This window comes from Barbus barbus (assembly GCF_936440315.1).
Source record: "Barbus barbus genome assembly, chromosome: 2".
Lineage (NCBI taxonomy): Eukaryota > Metazoa > Chordata > Actinopteri > Cypriniformes > Cyprinidae > Barbus > Barbus barbus.
Genome location: NC_136730.1, coordinates 8,782,083 through 8,807,848, shown reverse-complemented (window position 1 = coordinate 8,807,848; position 25,766 = coordinate 8,782,083). Strand labels below are relative to the sequence as shown.

At 38.1% G+C, this 25,766-nt stretch overlaps 2 protein-coding genes across 2 annotated transcripts in view; both read right to left on the bottom strand.

The window, feature by feature from the left end:
- LOC306887671 (regulator of G-protein signaling 12-like) overlaps nucleotides 1-20,248 on the bottom strand; it is a 37,748-nt gene extending 17,500 nt beyond the window's left edge. The window contains exons 1-3 of the mRNA XM_079445611.1: nucleotides 20,180-20,248; nucleotides 17,242-19,130; nucleotides 15,980-16,081 (exon numbers count right to left, since the gene is read on the bottom strand). Coding sequence (XP_079301737.1) covers nucleotides 15,980-16,081; nucleotides 17,242-19,038 — 1,899 coding nt within the window. The 5' untranslated portion in view covers nucleotides 19,039-19,130; nucleotides 20,180-20,248. The remainder of the gene's footprint in view (nucleotides 1-15,979; nucleotides 16,082-17,241; nucleotides 19,131-20,179) is intronic.
- A 946-nt stretch (nucleotides 20,249-21,194) lies between these two features.
- msantd1 (Myb/SANT-like DNA-binding domain containing 1) lies at nucleotides 21,195-25,612 on the bottom strand. Its single transcript, XM_079445768.1, has 3 exons — nucleotides 25,035-25,612; nucleotides 22,429-22,707; nucleotides 21,195-22,349 (listed from the first exon to the last, which is right to left on the bottom strand). The coding sequence occupies exons 1-3, from the start codon at nucleotides 25,289-25,291 to the stop codon at nucleotides 22,061-22,063; spliced, it is 825 nt and encodes a 274-aa protein (XP_079301894.1). The 5' UTR covers nucleotides 25,292-25,612; the 3' UTR covers nucleotides 21,195-22,060.
- Between the last annotated feature and the right edge of the window lie 154 nt (nucleotides 25,613-25,766).

Below are 25,766 nucleotides of genomic sequence, written 5' to 3'. Positions count from 1 at the left end.
GACAATCTCAAACCGAGACCCCTAGATAAAGACTTTCTCACACAAAGTTCCACCAAACCCACTGATATAAACCTCACTCCTTATAAGACCAGAAGTGGCCTCTTCTATACTTCTAATTGTAGTGAGGGATGAAGTTAGTAATGGGAAACAGAGGGAGGAAAGACAGAGAAGGGAAGAAAATGAGAAGCTATGAAACGGTGGAGCCTGAATACCGTTCGGTTTGTGACACCACCCTGGTGTATTTGGTCAGAAACACTATGGCAACAATTCATCTCAGACCACAGACTGTGAGGCCACCAATGACACGCATCTCAGGCAGGGGTGCTCTCTCTCTCTTTATATATATATATATATATATATATATATATATATATATCTCACACGCTCCCATGAGCAAACGTGTTATTAGACGGGGTTTCACAGCAGCAAAATCTGGTAGGCGTACAGTGTGGCAGGGTTCAGCGGTGGCTTACAGACATCTGGTTGTTGTGACCCGCCGCGTGACTGAGTGATGTTTCTTTGAACCAATCAGATGCTTTGGAACTTATGAGAAGTAAAACCAAAGAACTGTATTTATGGATTCTAAGAGGAAATGATGAGGTAATTTCTGTGTTTAGAAGAAAACATGTTTGAGCCTGTTCACTAGAATAGCATAGGGAAAATCTCACCGCATATCATCAAACCATAACAAGCCTCATTTTCTCTCTTTGGTTCAAACTTGTGTTTGTGTATCAAACTTACACTCTAAAAATGATATTTCATAGTTGTAAATACAATAAAGATTATTGGAGTACACTGGAAGATACATTTCTCTTTTTCAACTTCAAAACGTTCAAAAGTTCAGTTTTGTTATTTGTATCTTTGTAAGTGTTTGTGAAATTAACTGGTAATTTCTGAGTGAAAATTGTTTCTACACCAAATTGCCTTCAGTGTATATAGCTGAGTTGTTTCTTGAAAAAATATTTGCTTTGAAACAATTTTCACTCAGAAATTGCTAATAAAAAAAATAATAATAATGACAAAGAAACGGCAAGCAACTAATTGAATTTAATGTGAATTCTTTAAGTAGAAATACTGAAATAGTATTTTTTTTTGTAATATATCTTCCACTAGTGTTTCATTTGTAATAATGAATAATGTTTTATTTATCATTTTTCACAATGATATGATATTCTGGTTCCTAGGTATCCATAAGTATCATCCGGCTGGTACCAAAAAACTCATTTCTGTAATCATCTGACATCCAATGGGGTCCTTTGCTGACCCCAATGACTTTCAAAATATTTTCTTTTGTGTTCAACAGAAGAAAGAAAATGGTCTGGAATGATATGAGGGCAAGTAAATGTTGACAGAATTTACATTTTTGGGTTAACTATTCCTGTAAGTATGAGTAATACCTATGTCTTGCAAACATCACAAAATTTATTGAAGTAGAAACAGTTTCATTGCATTTCCAGGCCACACTGCTGCAAATATTCCTTACAACCATAAATGACTTTCTTCTGAAGTCTTTGCACAGCTGCCATACACCCTTCTTTTTGTGAATCTTCACACCTCCACTGATGCTACACAGTCAACCTTAGCCACAACTACATATGTGGCAAAAGCTGCAGAGACTCGCTTTGTTTATATTTCCACCTTCTGGAGTACGTGAGGTGACGACTTGCCCTTTTAACCTCCAAGAAATAAAACCAGTTTATATCAGCATTTTGATGAGGATTTACATGTAGGAGTTTCATTTTCTTTCACTCTAAACTGTTTATTCTACATCTAGGCTGTCAAGTACTGTCTTTCATCTAATTCAGGATGTTTTGTGAATTCAAATAAACACATTCTAGCTTCTTCTGGTGACATTTGTTGATAAAGGAAGACAAAACCCACAGCCAGAGCACACTCTCTCTAAGCTACAGCTAAAAACACCATTACAAAAGGCATGCAGTTGGTCTAAACAAAATATCTTGGCTTGTCATAACATGTTTAAACTGTACTGTAATACATATTAAGACAAAGACTAATCAAAAGGAGCCACAACTACAGGTGAGAACACACTTAAAATGTTCAATAAACTTAAGTAGAAAACTACTTTATTTTTTTTTTAATAATAATATTTTTAACAGATCTAAGGATTATATCCATGTGCACTGTATTTGCTTCGCTGATGAAACCACTCTAACAAAACATTTAAAATATTAATACAAATACAAATATTTTATATATTTTACAGTTTAAATGTCAAAAACAAATGTAATCATACTTTAATTTAGTAAAGTATCAAATTAAATCTACTACATGTACAGATTTTGTTCTGGACTCTGTATATCCGGTTATGGCCAACGGAAATTATTAATGCAAATGTACAAATGTAAATTAATTAAATGCAATGCAATTAAGTTGAGACTAAATGTTCAACAACTGTGCCATTGTAACTCATTTTAATTAGCTATATTTAAACTGTGGAACTGTGGAAACATCAGAGCGTGAAACAACAGTCTCAAGTCCAGCTGAGCCAGAGACTCCCTGCCGCAGCTGCTCGGTGTGGGAGTGCAGGAATGAGATAAAACAGCTAATGAGTAAAGCAGCTGATCCAACCAAGCCCGATCATTTGGATTTGAAAAAAAAGAAAAAAAAAAGAAAACACGATCAAAACCTGAGAAAAAAAAATTGTAGCACAAACTCACCGCTATTGGGAGACGCTTTTTCCTGTAGGAAAGTCTCCTTATGAGACTCATAGTCAGAAGGCTTCTCCTCTTTGTCTGTGATTTTGGGTTCATTACTGCAACCGCATGTGTGGGTGATTGTGTGTATATGTGAATACCTGAAAATCTCCACCCAGGATCAGATGGCGACACAAAAAGTCTTGTCGGTACAGGTTCAGTCGGCCCCCAACATACGACAATATGCTACAGACTAACTGAATGTTTTCTGCTGTAGTCATCATAACTAACATGTGACATTAACTGATAGGCTACTTCTTCCAATCAATCAGCTCTGTAATCAAACTGTTCCCTGTTTTTTTAGTGAGGTAATTAGTTTCTGTCCTTTAGACAAAGAATGTCCCATAAATTCAGTTAATATTTTGTCATGTGATATTAATTCATTTCATTCATGACAACTCTCGGAAAAGTTTAGCATGGTGATGGATATGACAATGTTAATTGGTCTTGGCGGAATAGATCTGCTACACTGCTGCTGAATTGCTGCTGCTGTTGGTTATTGATGTAGTTGTAGATTATTGCCGCTGCTGCAAGCAAGTACAGGAAGTTGCTACTGCCAATGCATACGGCGATACGGTGCCAGTATTTAAGACATACTGCTGCTGCATAATAGCATATAAAATAACCCGTAGCAGATCTATACAGGTGGAGCTGGGGAAGGTGGAGGGCTTCAGAGAACTCTGAAAGCGTGCAGCAAGACTCTCAAGTGAATACTAGCCAGCCATATAAATGCAAGGCATTAAGCTCATTGGCTACATGTCCAGCATGAACCAATCAGCTTGTGCCAAGTCATTTAACACTTTGAATATCATCAGTAACGTTAACAACCCGACAGCTTGCGCCATCTAGAGTTTCATGACTGAACTATATATTTCAGTCCATTGTACCATTTACTGAAATATTTATTAAAAATTTTACCATTTTTATGAAAATAACATTAAGTGACAACAATTATCAAAATAAGACTAAAAAATAATTAAAATACAAAATGACCATGATTTATTTCAAAACAATTAATAAATATAACAATAAATTACAATAATGAATTAAAGCATTAAAGTGAAGTTTAAATCATATCGCTATTTTCATTTACATATGATGAACTAAATATAGGGCATCGTTTTCGTTACCATTGATGTAATCACTATCAAACAGCATTTTCATCGGCAATCCTGTTGACGAAGTGAATAATTATTTAAAGAAGCGTCTGGAGATAAATGTTGATGTTTTAGCCCTGGGCATGATGGGTGGGCCTTTCCCAGACTAAAGCTAGGGAAGGGTGATTATATTATATGCTATTTTTCTTCTTCATTTTGGGTTCAAACCAGTTCTCAACTGCATTTGGGGATTCTATGGTAGGAAAAAATAGAGTTTGCCAGCTCTATATAGGCTGGGCTGGTGTGTATGTTTATAGACTGTGAGCTCATGAATGTGTGTATGTGGGTTGGGTGTGTATGTATGAGAGAGAGATAAAGAGGGCAGTAGATTTACAATATTAGTTTCCGTTTATTCTCAGTAAACAGCTCCAGATTAAGGAAGTATCCCTTCTTTTGGGTGAGCAGGCTTGATCTGACTTTATAAACTGACCAAATGAACACACTATACACTATACACAAGCTAAAAAAAATATTTTAAAGTTTAGTTGAATCTGTAGCCCAGCGAAGCAAATATGATTCCAGAGTCATTTTCAAGGGGGCAAAACAAATCTCTTCCTTTTATCTCTGGCAGACAACAAACTGCCTGAAAATAACATCAGAGACCTTGGAGGAGACTTCCTTTGTGCCAGACGGAGGAAGGGAAAGCCTGATAAGATGGTTTGCTTCAGCAAAATGTGTCTACATCAAGTGTTCATTATACTAGCTGCCAATTTTCATCGATTTCTAAGTCCATAAAATTTTGAATAAAGAAAAAACATCACATGGTTTGCTTTTCACCTAATAAAAAGCAGTAACATCTCAATGAAACCACATGATTACAGTGAAGGATGAAAAACAAAACCAGATGCAAAATGGAAACCACAAAATATCGTTTACCAAGGCCACGTATTCTCTTCCCAACCATAAAACAAACCACAGCAATAGTTTAACCACTTGCCTGTGCAAGACCATCCTTGTAATCATCAGGACAAAATGCAAAACTCGCACTGACCTGGATCTTATGAGGAACAATGATTGGCTCGTCTCCAGGTGTAAATGATACCACATTCACTTATAAAAGGTCACAAGCAGAGGACAGTGTCAGAAGATCCTACAATACAGTACAGTATCTAACCTGCGATCTATAGTTACAGTCATCCTTCTAGTATCCACTGATGTTTTTGTGTTCACATTCAGAGTCCATGAACCAGAAATTTGTAAACCAGTTTTTGTTGAAACTGCTTTTGTGAATCAGTGAAAGTGAATCCTGTGTATCAGATTAACTTACAGTCTGCATATTTGGCTATGCACATTAAGTTTATTTACTTTAATATCTAAACTTTATTAAATATCTAAAAGTTTAGCCCAATAGCTGAATAATACTAACCATGGCCAACAGTGTTGTTATGATGGTTAAAAAGTTGTAAAAATATTGTGGATTTGTTTCTCAGTTTTGCCAGAACTATTTTTCATGATGCAATTCCAATTAATGATCATAAGCAAATTTGTTGTGTAAAAGCTTGAACACAAATGCCCATAAGGGACATATCTGTGAGCGTTTACACAGTTCCACATTTGCATCTGTGATTTGCACAGGATAAACAGCTCTCCACTCCTTTGTGTAAGGGTAAGTCCTGGAGGAAAAGCATCCATCATCATCTAAGCTTAACCCATGACCCCACCCAAATACACTTTCAAGTGTTCTCTCTTTCTTCCCTCTCTTTGTACCAAACCAGTAGTCTTTCAAACTGAAACCTAACACTCATAATTATAAGTGGGTAGATCTCTTTGCTGATGAAAATAGTTCCCTGAAAATACCCACCAACTGCTTTCAAAGCTATCGTGGAATATTGGAAGGAAACGACCTGTTAAATTACTGAGTCAGGCTTGGGAATCAAGGAAATAGTTCATGGGATGTATGGAGGTTCTTTATTTTCAAAGAACCATTTTTTTTAAATGCAAAAGGACTGAATAAGTTCTTGATTTACATGATAGTTTTTAGATCAGTCTGTTGGTCTCTATGTTCTTTATAGCTTAGTAAGGCTATGTTTATACCAGTGAGTTTTCATTTTAAAACGCATAACGTTTGCTACGGTTAAGCCTGCTGTTTACACTTCTGGCGTTTTCGTCCCTCGAAAAAGGAGACTTTAGAAATCGATGGGGTGGCTGCCAACATTTGCTCTGTGTAACCTTGATGACCATGTAAACAATAACATCATGCTCATTATTGTACCTGCCAGTGACTATAGCAACCAGCTTTCTGTTTACACCTTTACACGCATGCCCAGTGTGCATCAATGGCCATGTGACATGCGTTTTAGGTTGCGTAGTATGGCTGGAGATCATTTCTGAAATGCAGTGAAAACGCCAGTGTAGACGAGGATAATTTTCATTTTAAAACAAAACACACACTAGTATAAACAGGACCTAAAACTTAGTAAGCTGCCTACCTAGATAGTATTTTAAGGGGTTCCATATTCAGGAATTCTGCCTTCAAAGAAAGATTTCTTTTTTCTTTTTTTTAATTATAAATATATTTTATTCGATAAAAAGTACAGATAATAACATATACTTCAATCTAATTAAAAATGACATTTTCTATGTTTTTTTGTTACAGAGGAAACAGCAATATAGGCAGCTCAGTAAAACTGAGATCATAAAATTGATTACTGACTAATTTGATTAATGCATTTTATTTTGCATGAAATCTGCCAAGTACATAAATGTAAATGATGGCGGGCCATGATCCATGCCAGCAGTTGTTGAAGGTTGTTAATGCATAAAGTGCTGATTCGAAAAGGTTAATAATGAAGGGTAACACGCAGCTGAAAATGGCTGCTAAATGGCTCAAACAGGAAAAACTAAGCTGAGCTAAAGAGAGAAAATTAGCCCCCTGGCTGCATCCTCCAACAAATAAAAATAAACAAACATCTGTGTATAACCCACATCAAACATTTTAGATCAGCTTGCATTCTTTCATGTGAATAAGTCAATGTCTTGAAACAATTAGTTTCTACCATCACTAATGAGCAAAAGTGGTGTATGTCCATTTGAGCCAGACACTCCTTGAAAGCTTTCATGTGATTATTTATTGTGTTACACCCTGTCTACACCGGATACAATACAATAACAGATGTGCCCAGTGTAGACATGCTGTTATCGTCAGATGCACCAGCTCTTGGGTGAAGGAGAGGGCTGTGAGGAAGCAGGTGGATACAGTGAATGCAGGTGGAGGTGAGGGTGAGAAAGGTGTTAGCCTAGGAGTTCATTTCATGCAGAACATGCACATGCCTGAACACTTATTGTTAATTTCACTGTCTATCTGAGCAGTGGTTCTCAACCTGGGGGTGCATTAGGAGACCTCAGGAAACTTCAATGGGGCTTCAAAGGATTATTTAATAAATAAAACATTTTGTAATGCCATGTCTTGTAAGAAATATGTTGTATATTTCAGACAAACTGTGTTTTGTTTCTTCCCCTGCAACGCAAAAGGGAAATAGCAAAAAACTTCTCCTGGTGAATATTATTTGAATAAAATAAATTTTAATACAAATTATAATATTTGGAAACTGTGTTGAACAAGAGACAACTACTGATATAGAACACATCACACTTGCAACTATCAAGCATTTGTACATACTAGCTTGGCATACCGATTAAAAAGTATTAAAGCCCGTTCACACCAAGAACGATAATGATTGTAATGATATTAGCTTCCACACCAATGGACATAATCAAAATAAGCACACACTGCAGTTTTGACACCTGCTCAAGCTCTTTAAAGCAAGTTGAAATGTTTGGCTGTCAATGAAAAAAAAATTGAAATTGTTCTGAAAGCGAGTCCAATCATATTGTTTCCCTTTGACATGATCATTATATCTTATATTATATTGTGTGGACTTAGCTATTCTCATAGAATTTCAACAATTTAATAACACTTTAATGTTATAGTTATCATCCTCAGTGTGAATGGTCAATTAAAGTGAAATCAGGTCAAAGGAAGCATCTCTGTTGGCCAGAGGAATAATCACATAGTCTGTGGTTTTGGGTTACCAGACCTGGGAGCATGGGGCGGCCACGCATCTAGAGAAAGAAAACATTGCCCTTTAGCAGAACAGGTGGCCTCTGCTTAAAGAATCCGCAATGCAACTTCCAAACCACACAGAATAAGGACAAATACTGGCAAGGAAAATCATCCAAGAAAAATGAACACCAAGTACAGACTTGCATCAAAGGCCTGGACATGTTTTGTTTCATCTGGGAGTACATATTTGAATGTTAAATCATAATGGTGACCTCACAGATAACTGTCACTATCTAAATATCTATAAAAAGCAAAGAAAGAACAACAAATAAGGTAATGGTATCTGTACATAGGCATTACACTGTGTGTCTTGCAATGACAGCAAGATGTGTGAAAGAGAATACACTTAGAGAAGTGTTGACAGATCGCTTAAGGCTAAATTTAACAAAGCCGTTTCACTGTAGAAGACCAACCCAAAGACACAAGAGGAAAGACTGAGTCCAGTTGAGAAATCCTGCACTGATGTCATCCGTTTCAAGTATGGTTAACTTAAAGTTTAGTAAGTATAAAGACTTCACCAAATATTTCAGGGAGTCACTCCAAACCGACCAATAAATTCCAAAGCAAGACCACGCGTGCTTCTTTCAAAGCACAGAAACACTTAGGCCAATGAATTTCTAAAAACTACCTATTCTCACTAGATGAAGAACAAGCTTCATGCACAGAGTTTTATCTAAAACAGATGCAGTCCCTACAGAAGGAAACTTACAGCAGAGTGAAGAGTTAAAGTTGGCTCCATTAGTAAGTATTAGTAGTCCTCAGCACTCCTGTAGACACCCAGTGTAAATAAACATGTCCATTCAGCCGCACGCTCTGTGAGTTCACAGGATGAAGCTGGAGTGAACTGTCTGTCTTTTGAGTTCCAGCTCTGTCCCTGATTTCAGCCTGTCTGACTTTCCCTCCTTCGCTCTGTCCCTTTTCCCCCTCCTACCTCCTTTCACTCTGCACTTCAGACAGATTCTCCTCCCACCGACTCCACTAGCAATAAACCCTCACTCCCTCAGACCTACTGAAAAAAGCTGTGATGTTATGTCGATTTGAAAAAATCTGATTTAATATTGGACACATTCATTGAATCTCAGATTCAATAAATTCATAACTTAAGGCATGTTGACTCTCTCACTTGCATAATGTTTTCTTAACATAAAGTTCTCATGCACTAGAGAAAGCTCTGATGGAGCATCTGACAGACAGGAATGCTTAAAATGAGTGTGACTGTGAAAAGAGTCAGGTTAGTTTGAAACCAAGCATGAATACTGTGAACTGAATTACTAAAAGCTGAACTGGATACATCTCTCAGAAATTCTCATTAGATAAGAGTGAGCTTGAAGAAAATGCTTATGAATTTGAATTTTCTCAACGTGTTGTCACATTATGGAGCATCAATTTCAACTTTGCAATTCATCAGTGGGTTTGCTGCAATTGTTGTTGAGCTTTCAGTAACGATTAGGTAACATCAGCGAAATTTCAGCGAAATTTTGTGAGCAAAAAAAAGAAAATTAAATTTGACAACAATAGCAGTGTTTCCAATACATTGATTTCCCCCTAGCACCCGCCACAATATCAAAACTGACCGCCTCAAATAGATTTTCCAAAAATATATAATCTATATAATCTATTATTACCCGTCATTTTACTTATCATATTTTAATTATAATAACGCATTTAAATGCTTGTATTTTTGTTCAAGCATACAGGCATTTGCATTTCTTTATTTATGAAGAGAACAGATGAACAGAGACTGTGAGTAACTTTTCATGTTCAACACCACAGTGACAGCGGAGGCCACTAAAAACAACAAAATATGCTAGGGCTGGGTAAAAAAAAAAAAAAAAAAAAGATTTCTCGATTTTTATGAACCAATAAGAATTCTCAATCAATGCGGTTTTCAGAAGAATCAGAATGAGCTTTATTGGCCAAGTATGTTTACACATACAAGGAATTTGTTGTAGTGACAGAAGCTCCACAGTGCAACAGAAAGACAGCAACAGGACAGGACACAGATAATAAAAGAATAATATGCAAATATCCAAATAGGCAATGTACAAAGCAGCAAAAACACAATATATAATACAGACAACTATGTATGTACATGTCAAGTATGTGCAAATTAGAAATGAGAAAATAAAAATAAAATAAGTGAGTGTGGTGAATGGATAATGCATTATAGTTGTGTGTTCCACATTTAGTTCATGAGATGGATTGCCTGAGGGAAGAAACTGTTTCTGTGTCTGGTCGTTCTGGTGCTCAGAGCTCTGTAACGTCGACCAGACGGTAACAGTTCAAAGAGGGAGTGTGCTGGATGTGAGGGGTCCAGAGTGATTTTACCAGCCCTTTTGCTCACTCTGGATAAGTACAGTTCTTGGAGAGTGGGGAGGGTTGTACCAATGATTCGCTCAGCAGTCCGGACTACATTTACATTTATTCATTTAGCTGACGCTTTTATCCAAAGCGACTTACAATTGCTATATATGTCAGAGGTCGCACGCCTCTGGAATATATAGCCCCTTAAGTGTCTTGCTCAGGGACACATCGGTGTCTCACAGTGGATTCGAACCCGGGTCTCTCACACCAAAGGCATGTGTCTTATCCACTGCGCCATCACCACCCTCCGGACTACCCTCCGTAGTCTTCTGAGGTCAGATTTGGTCGCTGAGCTGAACCAGACAGTTATTGAAGTGCAGAGGATGGATTCAATGATGGCGGAGTAGAACTGTTTCAGTAAGTCCTATGGCAGGTTGAAGTTCCTCAGCTGGCGAAGAAAGTACAACCTCTGCTGGGCCTTTCTGACAATGAAGTCTATGTGAATATCCCACTTCAGGTCCTGAGAGATGGTGGTGCCCAGGAATCTGAATGACTCCACTGCAGTCACAGTGCTGTTCATGATGGTGAGTGTGGGGGGGGGTTCTCCTGTAGTCCACAATCATCTCCACAGTTTTGAGCGTGTTAAGCTCCAGGTTGTTAAGACTGCACCAGACAGTCAGCTCCTTAACCTCCTGTCTGTAAGCAGACTCGTCACCGTCCTGGATGAGGCCGATCAGTTTAGTGTCGTCTGCAAACTTCAGGAGCTTGATAGAGGGGTCTTTAGATGTGCAGTCGTTGGTGTAGAGGGAGAAGAGCAATGGGGAGAGTACGCAGCCCTGAAGAGCTCCAGTGCTGATGGTACGAGTGCTGGATGTGAATTTACCAAGCTTTACTAACTGCTGTCTGTCAGTTGATGAATGAACCATAGTGCGCCTCCTACCCAATAAATTGCAATAATAGCCTAAGCTTTGTGCGTTGTTACTTTTGATATGAAATAAAGGCTCAGCTTTCAAATTCTGTCCATTATATTAGGAAATTCAAGCAATAAATACCGTTTTGGCGCTCTTTAATGTGCCTTGATAGATCGTTGTAGACACCTCAGATCAAGCGAAGTGGCAGCGCTCGTGAACTGATCATCTCTTTCACTTTACTACTAGTGGATACTCACCTGTGCGTAATCAAAAGCATGGCAAAAGACTGGTGACTGGTTTATTTTTGTTCTGGAGCTGATGATCCCGCGCTCTGCTGCCACACTGGAGCGCACTTGCCACCAACTGGACAGGGGTGGGAATTACAGTTACAAATTACAATAGATCACCCTCAGTGTAATCTGTCAAAGTGACGGACAGCCTTCAGATTTTTTCGTCACTGATAAAGAAAAATTCTGTCAATGACGGAAAATTCCGGTTAACGCGACCTCTGCTTTGAAGGGAATTGATTGTCAGAAAAGTTTTGATGTCATTTTCATTTAATCTTTTCTATATAATCAAATGCTCAATAATGCAGCGCTCATGAGAGCAGCACTGCTTTGTGTACAGCTGTTAAAAGAGAAACTGCTATGTCTGCCGCTCCAAAAGTGCCTCCTGCTGGCAGAGAATGAATTTGCTTTTTCAATAAGCCAGTCTGCTGTTTTATATTTACATGTGTAAGTCCGTATTTACAAGTGTAAGTCCGTGGGAAGCACTGAATAGTAAATATGACCGCACATTAAAACTGGCAAGCAACATAAAATAGGCCTACATGTCCTTTAAAAAAATTCAGCAAAATGTAAGGCTAATTTTGAATGGCCATCAAACTAAAAATATGTTTTCTTAACATAAAATTCCCACATTTGTGAAAACAAATCTCTTACAGGTTAACTACTAGCTAGCTTAATTTAGTATACTTTAAAATGTATGTTAAAATGTAGCATATATGTTATGCAATGAGCATGGTAATTATAGTAAAATAGATCATTGTTTTTACACACCCGCCCTCAACCTAGGCACCCAAGCTCCACTCTTCAGCACAATCATAGCAACAATTACTCTAACATAACAGAAACTCTTTTAAATCCTCACATAACAGAACACAAACCAACCTTCCTTTCTAAAAAACACATAAAATAACACTTAATGTCAATATTTACTCTCCCAATCCAATCACATGCAAAGCATGCTAGAAACTAGAAATCAAGCTCCCCGTTAAATGCAACCAAACATTTTACCACAAATGGAATAGGACAACTTTCATTATACAGTGAAAACAATAAAATGATTGTCATGCACTGCTCATTTTAATCCAGTAAAATAAAAAAATCCTTTTTTGGGGGTGTAGTTGCATCATACCAGCAGGGTAACCAAACCTTCAGTCCTTGAAGGTCTCACATTATAACGACTCTGGAAAAGGCGATCATGTCCCACTTTATGACAGAGGGTTCTGTATTGTAACAATGGAACTACAGTTTTCATATCCGTCACTCGCACTGAGCTACAAGTTATGTATCTGTTGAAAGTTTTTGGAACAAAAAAAACAATACTAGATGGATTTTCCACAACATTAAATTTCTTCATCATTGATATACAAGCCAACAGCTGTTATAAATCAGCTGTAAATCCCAATTGCTTGGGAAATAAATCTACTGTGTGCTATAAAACTATCAAAGGCAACAGCATACAATTATGTTCATTAGTATTTGATAATAGTTTAGATGATAAAGTCCAAACTGGCATTATTTCCTTGTCCAGTATCCTCAACAGCATACAGGCCTCCTCTGCTGCTGAACACTAGTAGAGCTCCATATACTGTGCCACAAACACAAACTCTTTGTGTGCAGGACTCGACAACACACTTTATCAATCAGTAGTGGCAGCAGCAATATTCTATGCGGTTGTGTGCTGGAAGCAGCATCAAGACCAGAGCTGCCAAAACATTCTACAGCTTAATCAAGACGCCTGGCTCAGTCTTGGTGCTAAGAGAGGTGCTGTCTGAGGGGTGGACGCTGCCCAAACTCTCAGCCGTCATTAAGGATGCTTCACATTTGCTCCATAGAACTGTTACTGCTCAGTAGAAAACTTCTATGGTGTTCTAAAGTGTACTGTGGTGTACTTCCTTCTTTGCTGATATCAGGATATACGGATCTGAGAATTGCGTCAGGCAATGAATCTGTATTCTATTAGTGTACAGAAGAGATTGCTGAAGCACATTTACAATCTACCAGTGACCAGGCGCGCAGATGGCACTGGGGACGGGGGGGACATGACCCCCCCAGATTTATAGTGACCCGATCAGTATACGGAGGATTAATCAAGGTTTCCGCTATGGATATTAGCCTAAGTAGTGGTGGCCAGGCCACATGCACTAAGCCATTTTAGAAAAATGCTTTTGACCGCAGTTTCTGACCGAGTCCCAAAACACGTGCAGCCAATCAGCAGTAAGGGGGCGTGTCTTGTACTGATAGAGAGAAGAGAGCGCTCTATTTGAGTGCACAGGAGTCAGGACATATATTAGCAGATCGTCTATAGATAGAGATGGCAGATAAAAAAAAGAGGAAAATATCATAGAAACAAAACATTAAAAAGAAGGGTTACGATCAGGCAAGAGGTAGGACCCGTGTAAATATAGATCGGAGCAGCTTTCCAGCGGTGGAGAGAAACTCAAGGAGCAGGAAGGGCTCGAATTGGACACCGAGGTTGTGTTGTTTCTTTTTGATAGGTGAGTAACGTTGATTTTGCTTTGTCTCACACAACTTATCCTTGTTGGCTTTTGCTTGAATATGCTTTTGTGTCATCTTTGCTTGTTTCTGCGATTGTCGTTGCCATGGTTGTGTATGTAGGCTAGGCCTACATGTGGATGCTGAGATTTTTTTTAGTTTCACTTTAACTTTCGAGATTCGCAATCGCACATACTCTGTTTATACTATGAAGCTAGATTCACACTTCAGGCAAACCACCCCCCCACCCACCCCCGACAACTGGACTGCTGACAGCTTGGTCCCCCCCAGTTAAAAAATCCCATCTGCGCCCCTGCCAGTGACTAAGATTAGATTCAACAAGAGAAAAACCATCATATGGTCACTGTCAGAGTTATATACATATTTCTATGTAAAAGCCAGGTTACAAAATATAAATACATTTTCTAATATTAAAGTATTTTTTTGAGTTTGTTGCAGCTCCTTTAGTTTAGCACAAAACTGCTGAGTTCATTACTGAAATGAGCTGAATGGCCTTTCATTTAGATGTTATCTGGCAACAAAAAACATGCTTAGACCAGGCATTTTCCAACCAAACAAACCTCTCCATTTCACATCCCCTCCCTCTTGCTCTTGTTCTCCTGGTGAGCACCAGCGTGACTGATGTTCTCATAACCACACTTTCCAGTCTGCCTGACCACCAGAGGGGCATTAGGTCCGTGAAAAAGGCTGCCTCAAGTTCCAGGAAAAGCCAAAGGGAAATCCTACTCCTCTCAGATTCCACATTTGGAGAGGTGACAAACCTTTTCCAGCTTCAAACCTCAAGAAATGTGTTGGTTAAAATCCACATGACTCCATTAGTGTGCACAAAATAATATTTAAAGGTATGAAATGTACGCATCAATCTTAGCCTGTTGAGTACAAAGTACTCAACCTAGCAACGGTTTTGTTTGAAGAATGCGACAAAACCAAGATGTGAAGTAATAGTTCCTCCAACAACAAAAATGGCCATCATTTGCTCACTGGTATGTTGTTTTTTCCCCCTCAAAAAAAAAAAAAAAGCACCACAGATTCAGTCCAACTGACTTAGGGTATATATAAGATTATTTTTAAGAAATTAATGCTTTTATTCAGCGAGGAATGCATTCAGTTGATTAAAACATTATAATGTTACAAAAGAAATTGATTTCAAGTAGCAGCTGAAAAACTGGTTTCCACGTTTTTCACTAAATATATTAAGCAGAAATGTTTCAACATTGTTACTTGATTGCCAAATCAGCACATCAGAATGATTTATGAAGGATCATGTGACACTGAAGACTAAAATACCAATGCTGTATTCACGCATCATATCAAGTTAGTAACGGAAGGGAAGATTTTCAGGGAATAGGAACTTAAAGCTAATTAAAGTTACGTTTGTTTGTCACACAAAGCTACCACATGACTTCAGAAATCTGCTTTAATGGAATGAGCAGTGCAAACTCTTTTTGTGTATTTCTCAAAAAGTAGCAACATACTTGTTGAAAAGACACGAGGGGGAGTAAATAATTTTTATTTGCGGTTGAACTATTCTTTTGAATGAACACAGCAAAACTGCTGAAAAAAGAAGTGTGGTGAAGGTTGAAGCTCAAAGTAATGTGTGTTTTCAGACTATCCTGCCACATAAAGGCTTCTTTACATTCGGGAGAGGACACTAATGGTACCATCATTATCATGCAGAGTACCACGTGTTTCTAATAGTTTCATGGTTATCCTTGTCTACTGAAAACTGAAAAACATGATTGTGTTTGAGAATAATGCAACACCACAAAGGGCACTCTGTGTATTTAGAGAGAGAAAAGAACTGAGTTTCTCAAGTGAAAGAAGCAGGAGTTTGAATTAGATTAGAGCTTAATACAGTCTGACTGACCCTCCTAAACAATTAAACACACCTGTATCTCTGTTTTCATCCATCATAGGAGGCATGAGCACTGCAGCAAATACAAAACTTACAGAAACTATGATTTAATAGTATGATGTGGGTGCGCAATAGTATGATGTTGAAGCCAAAACAGAAACTGCTATATCTTACCTCAAGGTCATTAAGTGAATGAGCCAGACTGAGTCGTTTAGCGGGACCTGATGGTCTTCGTACAGAGGAACGTCCCTTTGTGAGTGCCCAAAATAAAGACCCCTGAGAAGACAAAAATTAACCAGAGTTTACAGTTTCAGTTTCATAAGAGTGACTGGCATAGCAAAGGTGTGTCTTACAATACAGTGGCATTTCTATATAAATAAAAAAACTTTCATTCCAGATCACACTATATAATTGTAGAATTTAAAAAATAATTACTATATAATTTACAATTGGCTACTATGCTCTTTTATCAGTTGTGTTACCCCTAATTTAAAATTAATTTGTAGTTCAATAGGAATTTTTCAAAATAAAGGAACATAAAACAAAAAAAAAATTAATTAATATGGTCAATGGTAACTTATCACTATTTTCAATACATTATCTTATTGATTGTTAACAGGAAATCAGGGTAACTGCATTGAAAATGAAAAATTGCTTTTTTTTTTATTCTGATATTTTTTATGTACTTTCACAAAATTCATTTAACACATAATCGTTGATATATAAACTGCAAAACCACTGACATTACAATTGGTTAAAATGTACATTAGTGTTTAATTTTATTTATTATTTTTAGATACGGTTTGAATCTAAAAAAAAAACCTTCCAATACATAATTGATTTAGGCTTCAAAATTAAATCCGAAGGGCAAGACATGTCAGAGGGAGATAGATGCCTAGCAATAAATCATCAGTGAAAGGAAGGAAATAATAATATTCTTCTGTTCCCTTACATGGCTGACAAATTGTTGCTAGGTGACTCTCGACATTGTTAATAGAGCTAAAGCTGATCCATCCGGCATAATCATATTGAACTGCACTAATAAACCCAATAGCTCCATCTGCTGTGCCTGTTACTTGCAGCACCATCTGTTCCTTGGCTCATTGTATTAAGCCCTTTAACTTAGCATGGTGGCAAACTGGCAATAAACCTGCCATAAGACTGACCGCAGTGCAGACAGCAACGATTGTCTCGTTTGATTCATAAAACAATAGTGGACAAGCAGTAAAAAGCCCATAGTAATATTATATTGTAAATTATTTTGTTTTAAGCATCGCTATTATTATTACTCATACATAAGGTTAATTACATTATTTTACTAACCACCCAAAACACCTTAGCAACTGCATAGATGAATATAAACCAAGGTTGTATATATAGTGTAGTATTAGAATAGATTCAGATACCAAATCATCAGAGATTTGTTTTATTCTGACCTTATTTTGCCCATCCTTATGCTTGGCTGCACTGCTGAAGAACTTGGAGGTCAGCTCAAGCTGTGGGGTGAGGTTCATTCTTTGAGGATGTTTGAGATCTTTTAGTGGTTTGTATCGGAGAGTCGGGATTTGTTCCATAGCTGGTGGAAGGATGCTACTTTTACTTGTGGGCCCATTGCTGTCCCTTTCCACCAAGCATTCAATGCTGTTGGGACGAGACTTCTGCCAGCGAGCCTTTAAGCCAATAGAAGATCTGCGTTGACTGGTTCTCGGTTTAGGTGGCGAGTTAGATTGCATACTAAGAGGAAGAGGAGCAAAAGCTGAACTGTCTGCCTTGGCCGAGACACCTGATTGAGTCACAGGTTGAGCAGCTCCTGTTAGCGGTTCAGACAGAAGGCACCTGCACTCCGGTTTGAGAAGTGCACTGTTTCTGTGCTGGGAATAATATGGTGGTGGGTTGGAAATGTTTGGAGACGTGAAGCTCCACTGGCCACTGAGACTGTCTCTATCCTCCGGCGAAGCATTTCCGATCCCGCTGTCACTGCCACTGACATTGTTATGTGCGTTTTGTGGTTCTTCTTCAGGATTCTCGCTGTCAAGTTTCAGTCTCAGTTTTTCGATATAGTCCCCCATGTCAGTATAGAGGACAGACACGAAGTGAGAAATCGAGTGTGGAGTTTGAGGAAACTCCAAACAGCCTTGAGTGTCTGGATCTGGAGTGCAGGGAATCCCAAAGTGCCCTATGATGCATTGGTGTTCCTTATGTTCATAAAGCTCCGGATCTATGAAAAACACATGACATAATGCCTTCAGGGTGCTTGCCTGCATCCCAGCATCAATATTTTTGGTCATATCAACCGAGACAAGGCCAAAGAACCTGCTGTCCTCTGTGCAAATGACACAAAGTGCCAGGTTCTCTGCTGGGTAAGATGTTAGAACGACATCACGGTCGTCACAAAGCTGAACACAGTTGCATTTGACCCTCATCATGACCAGCGAATGGGTCTTCTGCTCGATGCCGATCTGACTGATGCATTCACGGATGGCTTGCAATGCCTCCTCCTCAGATTGTGACATTACTAGCTCCAGTTCCATGGAGTTGATGTATCCCACAATCATTGCAACGTTCAGAATGCTCGAGTCAGATACAAAGTCACTCTGACTTTGAAGGTCTGAAAACACAGAATCCTCACTTACAACTCGAGATGCGTCATCCTGTGAAAGACTATTTGACCTACGCTGCTGCAACCAATAAGACATATCAGGTTCAGACAAAGGTCTTTGTTTTTTCTGCTTCTCTTGATGGGCGGTCATGGAGCCCTGATCAGAGATCTCAAAGACGGTATCAAAACTTCCAACCGACTGAAGCATCGGCTCCCTCATGTCCATACAGTTGGGGAAAGGATCCTTTTTTCCAGGATTGAGCCATGGTAGTTTACTCTTACTCTGACAACCCAGTTCCTCGTCACTGGAGCAGGAGGCCCTGGGCGGCCTGTCACCTGATGTGAGCAGCAAACACAGTGATCGTGATGATGTACCAATCAGCTTCACCACAACTTCATGCAACGCCTCAGACACGTCTGTATCGTTCACACGCAAGATGCGGTCCCCAGGCCGCAGTCCGACACTGTACGCTGGACTCCCTTTTATTATTCCCCGCAGGATGCAAGGTGCTTGGCCGGCAATGGTGAATCCATAACCAGCTCTGCCACGCTCCATCTCCACCCTGCGCACCGCCGGGCTAGAGGGGCGATCCGAATGCCACATAGTCGACTCAGCTGGCTTCAGAACTCTCATTTTGGTGCTGTACTTTGTACTGGTATAGTAGTTTCGTTCAGATACAGTTCCACCCACAAACAATCATCTTGCTGCACTGCTAAGGATCAGACCTGAGGGGAGTAAAATGACTAAGGTTAGAATAATTTGTTTATACAGTTATTAAAAAGGCAAATATTTGCCAAGTAAACTTTATTTCTATAGCGTTTAATACAATAGAGATTGTGTCGAAGCAGCTTCACAGAGATAAATAGAAAAGCAGCTCAATTATAATATGTAAAATGATAATAGAGATAGAAACCTTGACCACACACAAACATACCAAATGTTAAAGCAGTGGCCTGCAGGGAGACTATTTTTCAACCCAACCTGTATTTAATCACTTGTAGCACAAACTTGAAGAGTTCATTTTTACATAAAGACAAATGCACCAATCTGATGAAAAAGCTTTGACCATTCTGATCATCTTTTAAAAACTACAAGTAGACCGAATGTATAACAAGGATATAAAATGCATTACATTTTATTTAATACACATAGTGTAGCATGTTATTATTCGTATTATTAAATTATTTTAAACAATTACAAACTAACAATCTCTTCATTTTATTTCATGCAGTGCTCTGAACTCATTACACTACAGTAGTCAACATCAAAGTGGTCCTAATACAAGAACGGATATTGATTTGATGAAAGGTTTTGAGCCCCTTCAAATTTTGACTACTGTATGTATGTATGTATGTATATATATACACATGGGATGTTTATCACATTTACAAATATTTTTAAATATATTTATTATTGAAACAATATTAAATTAAACATGATATTTTATAAATATTTCTACGAATTGTATTTTGTATTTTTAAAAATTCACAACACAGAACTAAGTGGAAAAGCTTACAGTTACTCAAATTGTGAAATAAGGATAAATTAAATTGCTTTAATCGCATTTCTTCTTCAAAAAAAAAAAAGACAAAATGATGAACGTGAATGGTCTTTTTGAAAAAGTAAAAGACAAAACTATCCATTTGCTCTGAGAGCTCTGGTCACATGCCAAACATTTTCATTCACAGCATATGTAAACAAACTTGCGTTCCAAACGCATTTCTTTCACTTAAAGCCCACTTATTTATTAACAAATGTATACATCGGCGCTTACCTGCACTCTTTTTCTTGGTTTATTTCGGAGCTCCCTTCGCGCGACGGACTTAAACCACTGCCATTCACTATTGTTGGGAATACAAAGCGCGTCATTCTCTTGTCGCTATGGCACCGTAACGTTTGCAAACTGATATCAGCCCTCTCATTGGTCGACAGACGTGTCAATCATGTCCAATATTCAAATGTATACGGCGCTCTCATTGGCGGATGGAAACACCATGCTGCTTTTACTTTAATGTTTACTATTTACCATGCTATTTACTAATACTGATGCTTGTGACTGAGTGCACTTAATAGTAAACGATTATTTCGACGGTAGGAATTAGCGTGCATGTATTAAATAGCATTCACTGACACATTAAGTATTTAAAACAAATGCAGCTACTAGGAAACATGTAAACTGGCAAGATTAACAACGGGTTCTTAAAGTTGCATTCAGAGAGTGTAATCTTTCTGAAATACAGTAATTTGATATATATATATATATATATAAGCGTAAAATACAAGGTTACAGTTGCTGTGCATTTTTTAAAAATGTTGGGTTTTATTCATGACACCACACCCAGGTCACTGAGCACTAACGTCTTTCTTTCTTCTTATCAACTGATAGCTTTCATGAAGCCCTGACTGTTCATCACAGGCAAAGAAGAGAGGTGATGAAATTCATATTTGTACACCGTTTGTTGCTATTAATTACCATGTGCACAATTTAAGGCACAGCAGAAAGGATTAACTATCTTGTCTGCACATTAAGAAGAATTAAAGAGCATGTGGTGGTGCATTAACCATTATAATGTTTGGGTGCAAGTCAGGTTCAATCTATCTGGTTACTTTTGGGAGTCTTTAAGGTTAATTGACAGATAAGGATAGTCTGAGATGATAAAAAAGGAGATTTAAAACTCTAGTTCTTAAAAATGTACTCTTTCTTTATGTAAAAACATTGCAGAAATAGTAGGTAGTATGCCGTACTATTTGAAGTTCAGTCACTAACTTTAATTTGACAGACAATTGATACCAATAAATATTTATTTATTTGTTTTCTCCCCTCGAGAATTTAAACTTTTTAATGACACTTTTTTGCTCTTTTACAATCTTTGGACAGTTGGACCACCTAGACATTTTTGACACCTAAATGACGTTTAATTCAGAAATTCATAAAAAATAACTCATTTTATGCGAATAGCATTTTTTTCCCTATTTTTGTTTATTTGAACAGATCTAAGCTAAATATGAGTGTCAACATATAAACTGCTACTAAAACAACTGCATTTTGTAACATTTAGTAACATGTTACATTTTGCTAAATTGTACTATGCTATAACACTGTAACGCTGAACTGTAATGCTACTAACTAAACTAAGATTGTCCTCTACCATTTTGAATCCTTGTCAGCCTAATTCAGTTTACATTATCACCAACCATTTGGTGTTATCTGTCTGACCTGACCTTCTGGAGTTTTCCTGAACACGGTATCCTTTTAAAGAATGCCTTAAAAGAAATCTGAAATCTTTTAGATGCCAGTCAACCATGACTGGCATTACATTGTCTAAATAATTAGCCAGGAATCCAAGACTCTTAGCAACTAACACATCAATTTAGAAATCAAATAAATCAGATTTCATAACACATTTTGTGTCACATAACAATCACCATTTAACTTTTGAGAACTACATTTTGATTCAGATAGTTTGAATCAGAAGTGGATTTCTTCAAAAGTTTCTTGTGTAGGTTACATTTAATAACATATTTATTGTAGAAGACTAAACAGTACCTAAACATGTCTAAATTGTACAGCTAACTAGTTGGATATAACTTTTATACTTAGCATATAGCAACACTTTCTCAGTAAAGAGAAATCTCCTGTATCCTGAGGTCACTGTCACTCAGTTGTAGGTGTTCCTAAACCCTTTGAAACTGGTGGGTTAGGCCAAGAAGGGGCAGTCGAAGCAGGAATCATCTTCTCCAGAAGGTTCATCATTCGCTCCTGAAGCTGGAGGCTCTGCACCTGCAGGAAGTTCTGCTGATGCATAACGCGGCGAACTTCGTGACATGCCTCCTCAACAGCACGGCTTATCCTGCGCTGCTCCTGCAGCATTGCATCCAGGACACGCAGCTTCTTTCGGCGCAGTGACACATGTGAAAGCCTCTGCCTCTTATGTGGCTGTGACCTGCAAATGGACAGCCATGCATTTATAATTCCACAATTATGAATCTGAAACGGATCTGTGATCAGATCGAACATGTTACCTGGTCTCAAAAGAACTCTCTGAGTTTTCTGTTAGACCTTCCTCCTCGTCGTTGATTTCTCTCTCCTCTGAGGAGCCAGTGTACTCGGGTAGAAACCCACTTGGTGGAGCTGACTGGGGCACAGAAGTCTCGAGCTGAGAAGTGGACGGGCCAGACGTCGAGGGGTTCAGTGGGCTCATATGGGCATGGTCTGGTACCTTTGACAAGATCCTCTCAATTGATTTGTAGTACGGCCAGTCAGGTGTAGCATTGCTTCCATTTGCTGTGTACTTCAGCTTCCTGTTAAAAAAAGATATTGCTAAGGTATTTTTTGTGCACCAAGTACTACTTCATATTGTTGTAAAAATGAACTTAAACCCCGTAAGGCCCACTGTTGTAATATTACAACATGAGTTTTAGCTTGACTAAAATAAAGCTGCTCATGTTTTTTTTTTTTTTTTCTCCAAAACCACATTTACACAATTAATAGGTCCTATTGTTTACCCTTGCAATGCTATTGGATAATGTGTCATAATTATAAATCATAGTCATAAACACTGGGTTAAAGGGGTAGCAAAATTTGCCTGTGCACATTACATGGGTGAATTGTGCTTCTCACTTGTTCCACGTGAAAAAAAAATACTGCTAGAAACATACCGTTTTTGATCATTCACGATTATATGATTATTAAATAAGTTCAAGTTGAAGAATAAATGATTTCTTTGACATTTTTAAAGTATTTGTGTAGTAATATTTTATTTGCATCTTATAATTTATAAAATGTCCCGTTTTTTTTCCTAGGCGTTGCTTGTTTGCCCAAATATCTGCTTGCTGCATGAGGGACAGGTGATAATGTTCTGGAATGTGGGAGGTATCGGTGCTATTAGCATGATAACTAAAGGACACAATAAGCTATGAGGCAGTTTAAGTATGATTGGGGTTCATTTGCACTGATATTTTTAGCCTGGAAAATAATCAGTTTTTTTTTTATTTTCTCATTTTAGAATGTCACCAGCCAAGAAAGACTGTCTCATCATATGTGTGATGAGACATCACTGATATCACTGATACCGTGCAAAATGGGAACAGTGACTTTGAGATGGACTCTGATACAAGAGAAGAAAGTTGTAAAGTCAAGTCATGATGAATGTTTTAAAGCTTTCATTCAGTTCATCAGGTTTTGTAAATATAATCTGAACATATTTTTATAATAAATGTTTTTTGACCATAAAATATTACTTATTTTATAATTATTGTGCGATTATTAGTGTGTGTGTATATACATATAGATTATTGTTATGGGGTTACAGAAGCATTACGCCCTGCAAATGAACCTTTAGATGTTCTCTACATTTGTTCAGACAGTGAGTAAAATCACTGAAATTCTGTTACCCAAGAGCCCAAAAAATTTCCCTAAAAACTGACTAAAATGTCAAAAATTAAAAAGCCCACTCATTTCTGCATTGGAGGCCTCCTACAACAACATTTAAAATGTGAAATATTTTTTTTCACAGTTTTTTCTATATTTGGGTCTTTCATGGTTTTAAGAGAATGAATCAGAAATGTTAGAATCAAATCATTACCGTACTAATCTGCACTAAAAAATGGACCAAGGTTACTGTGATATTTTAGAGAAATTATGAGGGCATTTAACTATTTTTAAAAGCTGTTGTAAACACTTTAGTGTACTACAATAGCTGAAATCGGCATAAAAAGGCCAGTAATAAATCCCACACATGCAGTGGTCAAAATTCCTGTTCGTCTGAATAAACGGAATAAAAATATATTATGAGAGTGCTTCATATATCTATGGAGCCTGCAATATAGACCACAAAAACAAACGTGTAAAATCTCACTATTACTCTTTTGCACATTGTATACTTTGTGTAGGCTATATTTTATAGCCTAGTGTTTATTGTTTATGTATCAGTAGGCTACACCATGTGACAAAGTGATTTTGATTTGATTCACGTTGTTTTTATGGTGTGTTTTTGCGTATTTGCGGTCTTTGTTTGTTTTTACTTGAATTCGATATCTTGAGATTGTCAAACTGGCACGCTGTTTTGTTTTAGAATGGTTTTGACTGCATTGCCGTCCTCCAAGCGCTTCTCCATCACGAATATACCTCAATGTTTCCTCGAACCGAAAGCATGCATACTTCGCTTGTTGCAGACACTGTGCCTGACGTATATGTTCTCATCAGCACAGACAGGCTTGTGCGCGAACAACAGCGCAATGCGCATGCAACGCAAGTAGGTAGTGCGCATGCGTAGATCGCTTGTATCTGCGCTTAAAGCCAATGCGGTACGCTTTGAAAGACTTGCGCACGCTTAAACTGAGCGAAACGAGAGAAAAAAACGAAGTATACTTAGGCATTTGTCTTAATTTAATACACTTGCATTTGACGAAGTGGTAAGAGTAGACACTTGTGCAAGGATAAACAGATTATTGATATGATCTTTGGCCCTCAAGTGGAAAGACAGATGGACAGATGGACAGATAGATAGATAGATAGATAGATAGATAGATAGATAGATAGATAGATAGATAGATAGATAGATAGATAGATAGATAGATAGATAGATAGATAGATAGATAGATAGATAGATAATGTAGTATTTACTGACCTGAATTGGAAAGTCATGTTGGTAATCTTCATCTTAATCTCTTCCCTGTGTCGCTGTTCGCCAGTTAATTCGTAAAGTTGCTTAGCCATTGTCTCATAGATCTTAGCATTGCGCTTAGCCTTCTTTAGCTCTGTCACATACTCTTCCCAAATGTACACAAGAGCTTTCATCTCAGAATCCGTCCAGTTACGAGCCCTCCTGTGCTTCTCGTTCGAGCCCGGCACCGTGTAACTAAAGCAGAGGTCCTCAGAGGCCATTTTAAGAACAGATCGTGTACCTTTCGCTCGGGTTTATGATTTAAGTTCTTTCTCAGTGCAGTCTGTTTTCCTGGCCTTACTTTGCTTTCTCAAGCATGTGCTTGTGTGCGCAAGAGACAGGCCTCTGCTGCCCTTCCCCCATGCTTAGTTAAGAGGCCTCAAAATGGATCCTGGAGGGCTGGAGCAATCGCTTTAAAAGCTTTTAAGGAGGGAAGTTCGTCAGCATGATGTCAAGTTACCCTGGCAACAGCCCGTTAAGGCCCTCCTCTTCTAGCCAAACCCTTCCCCTTCTCCTCTACTCTTTTGTCTCTGTCAGTCTGCAGCAAAAAGCTTTTAGCTGAAAGCCAACAAAGTGGGTCGGGCAGGCAGAAAATCTGCATGTGAAATACGACTCCTCTGGGGACCTAAAGCAGCAGAGTGTGCTGTTGTCCAGGCAACCGGTCTCTCTCCAGACCACTTAGTCTGAGCGTTTATG

What these genes read in the sequence shown, in the direction of transcription:
- msantd1 (XM_079445768.1), bottom strand. Translation starts at nt 25,291, where the DNA reads ATGGCCTCTGAGGACCTCTGCTTTAGTTACACGGTGCCGGGCTCGAAC. An exon ending in AACATGACTTTCCAATTCAG is followed by an intron (nt 22,708 to 25,034) that starts GTCAGTAAATAC and finishes TTTTTTTAACAG; the next exon opens with GAAGCTGAAGTACACAGCAA. An exon ending in GAGAGTTCTTTTGAGACCAG is followed by an intron (nt 22,350 to 22,428) that starts GTAACATGTTCG and finishes GTCCATTTGCAG; the next exon opens with GTCACAGCCACATAAGAGGC.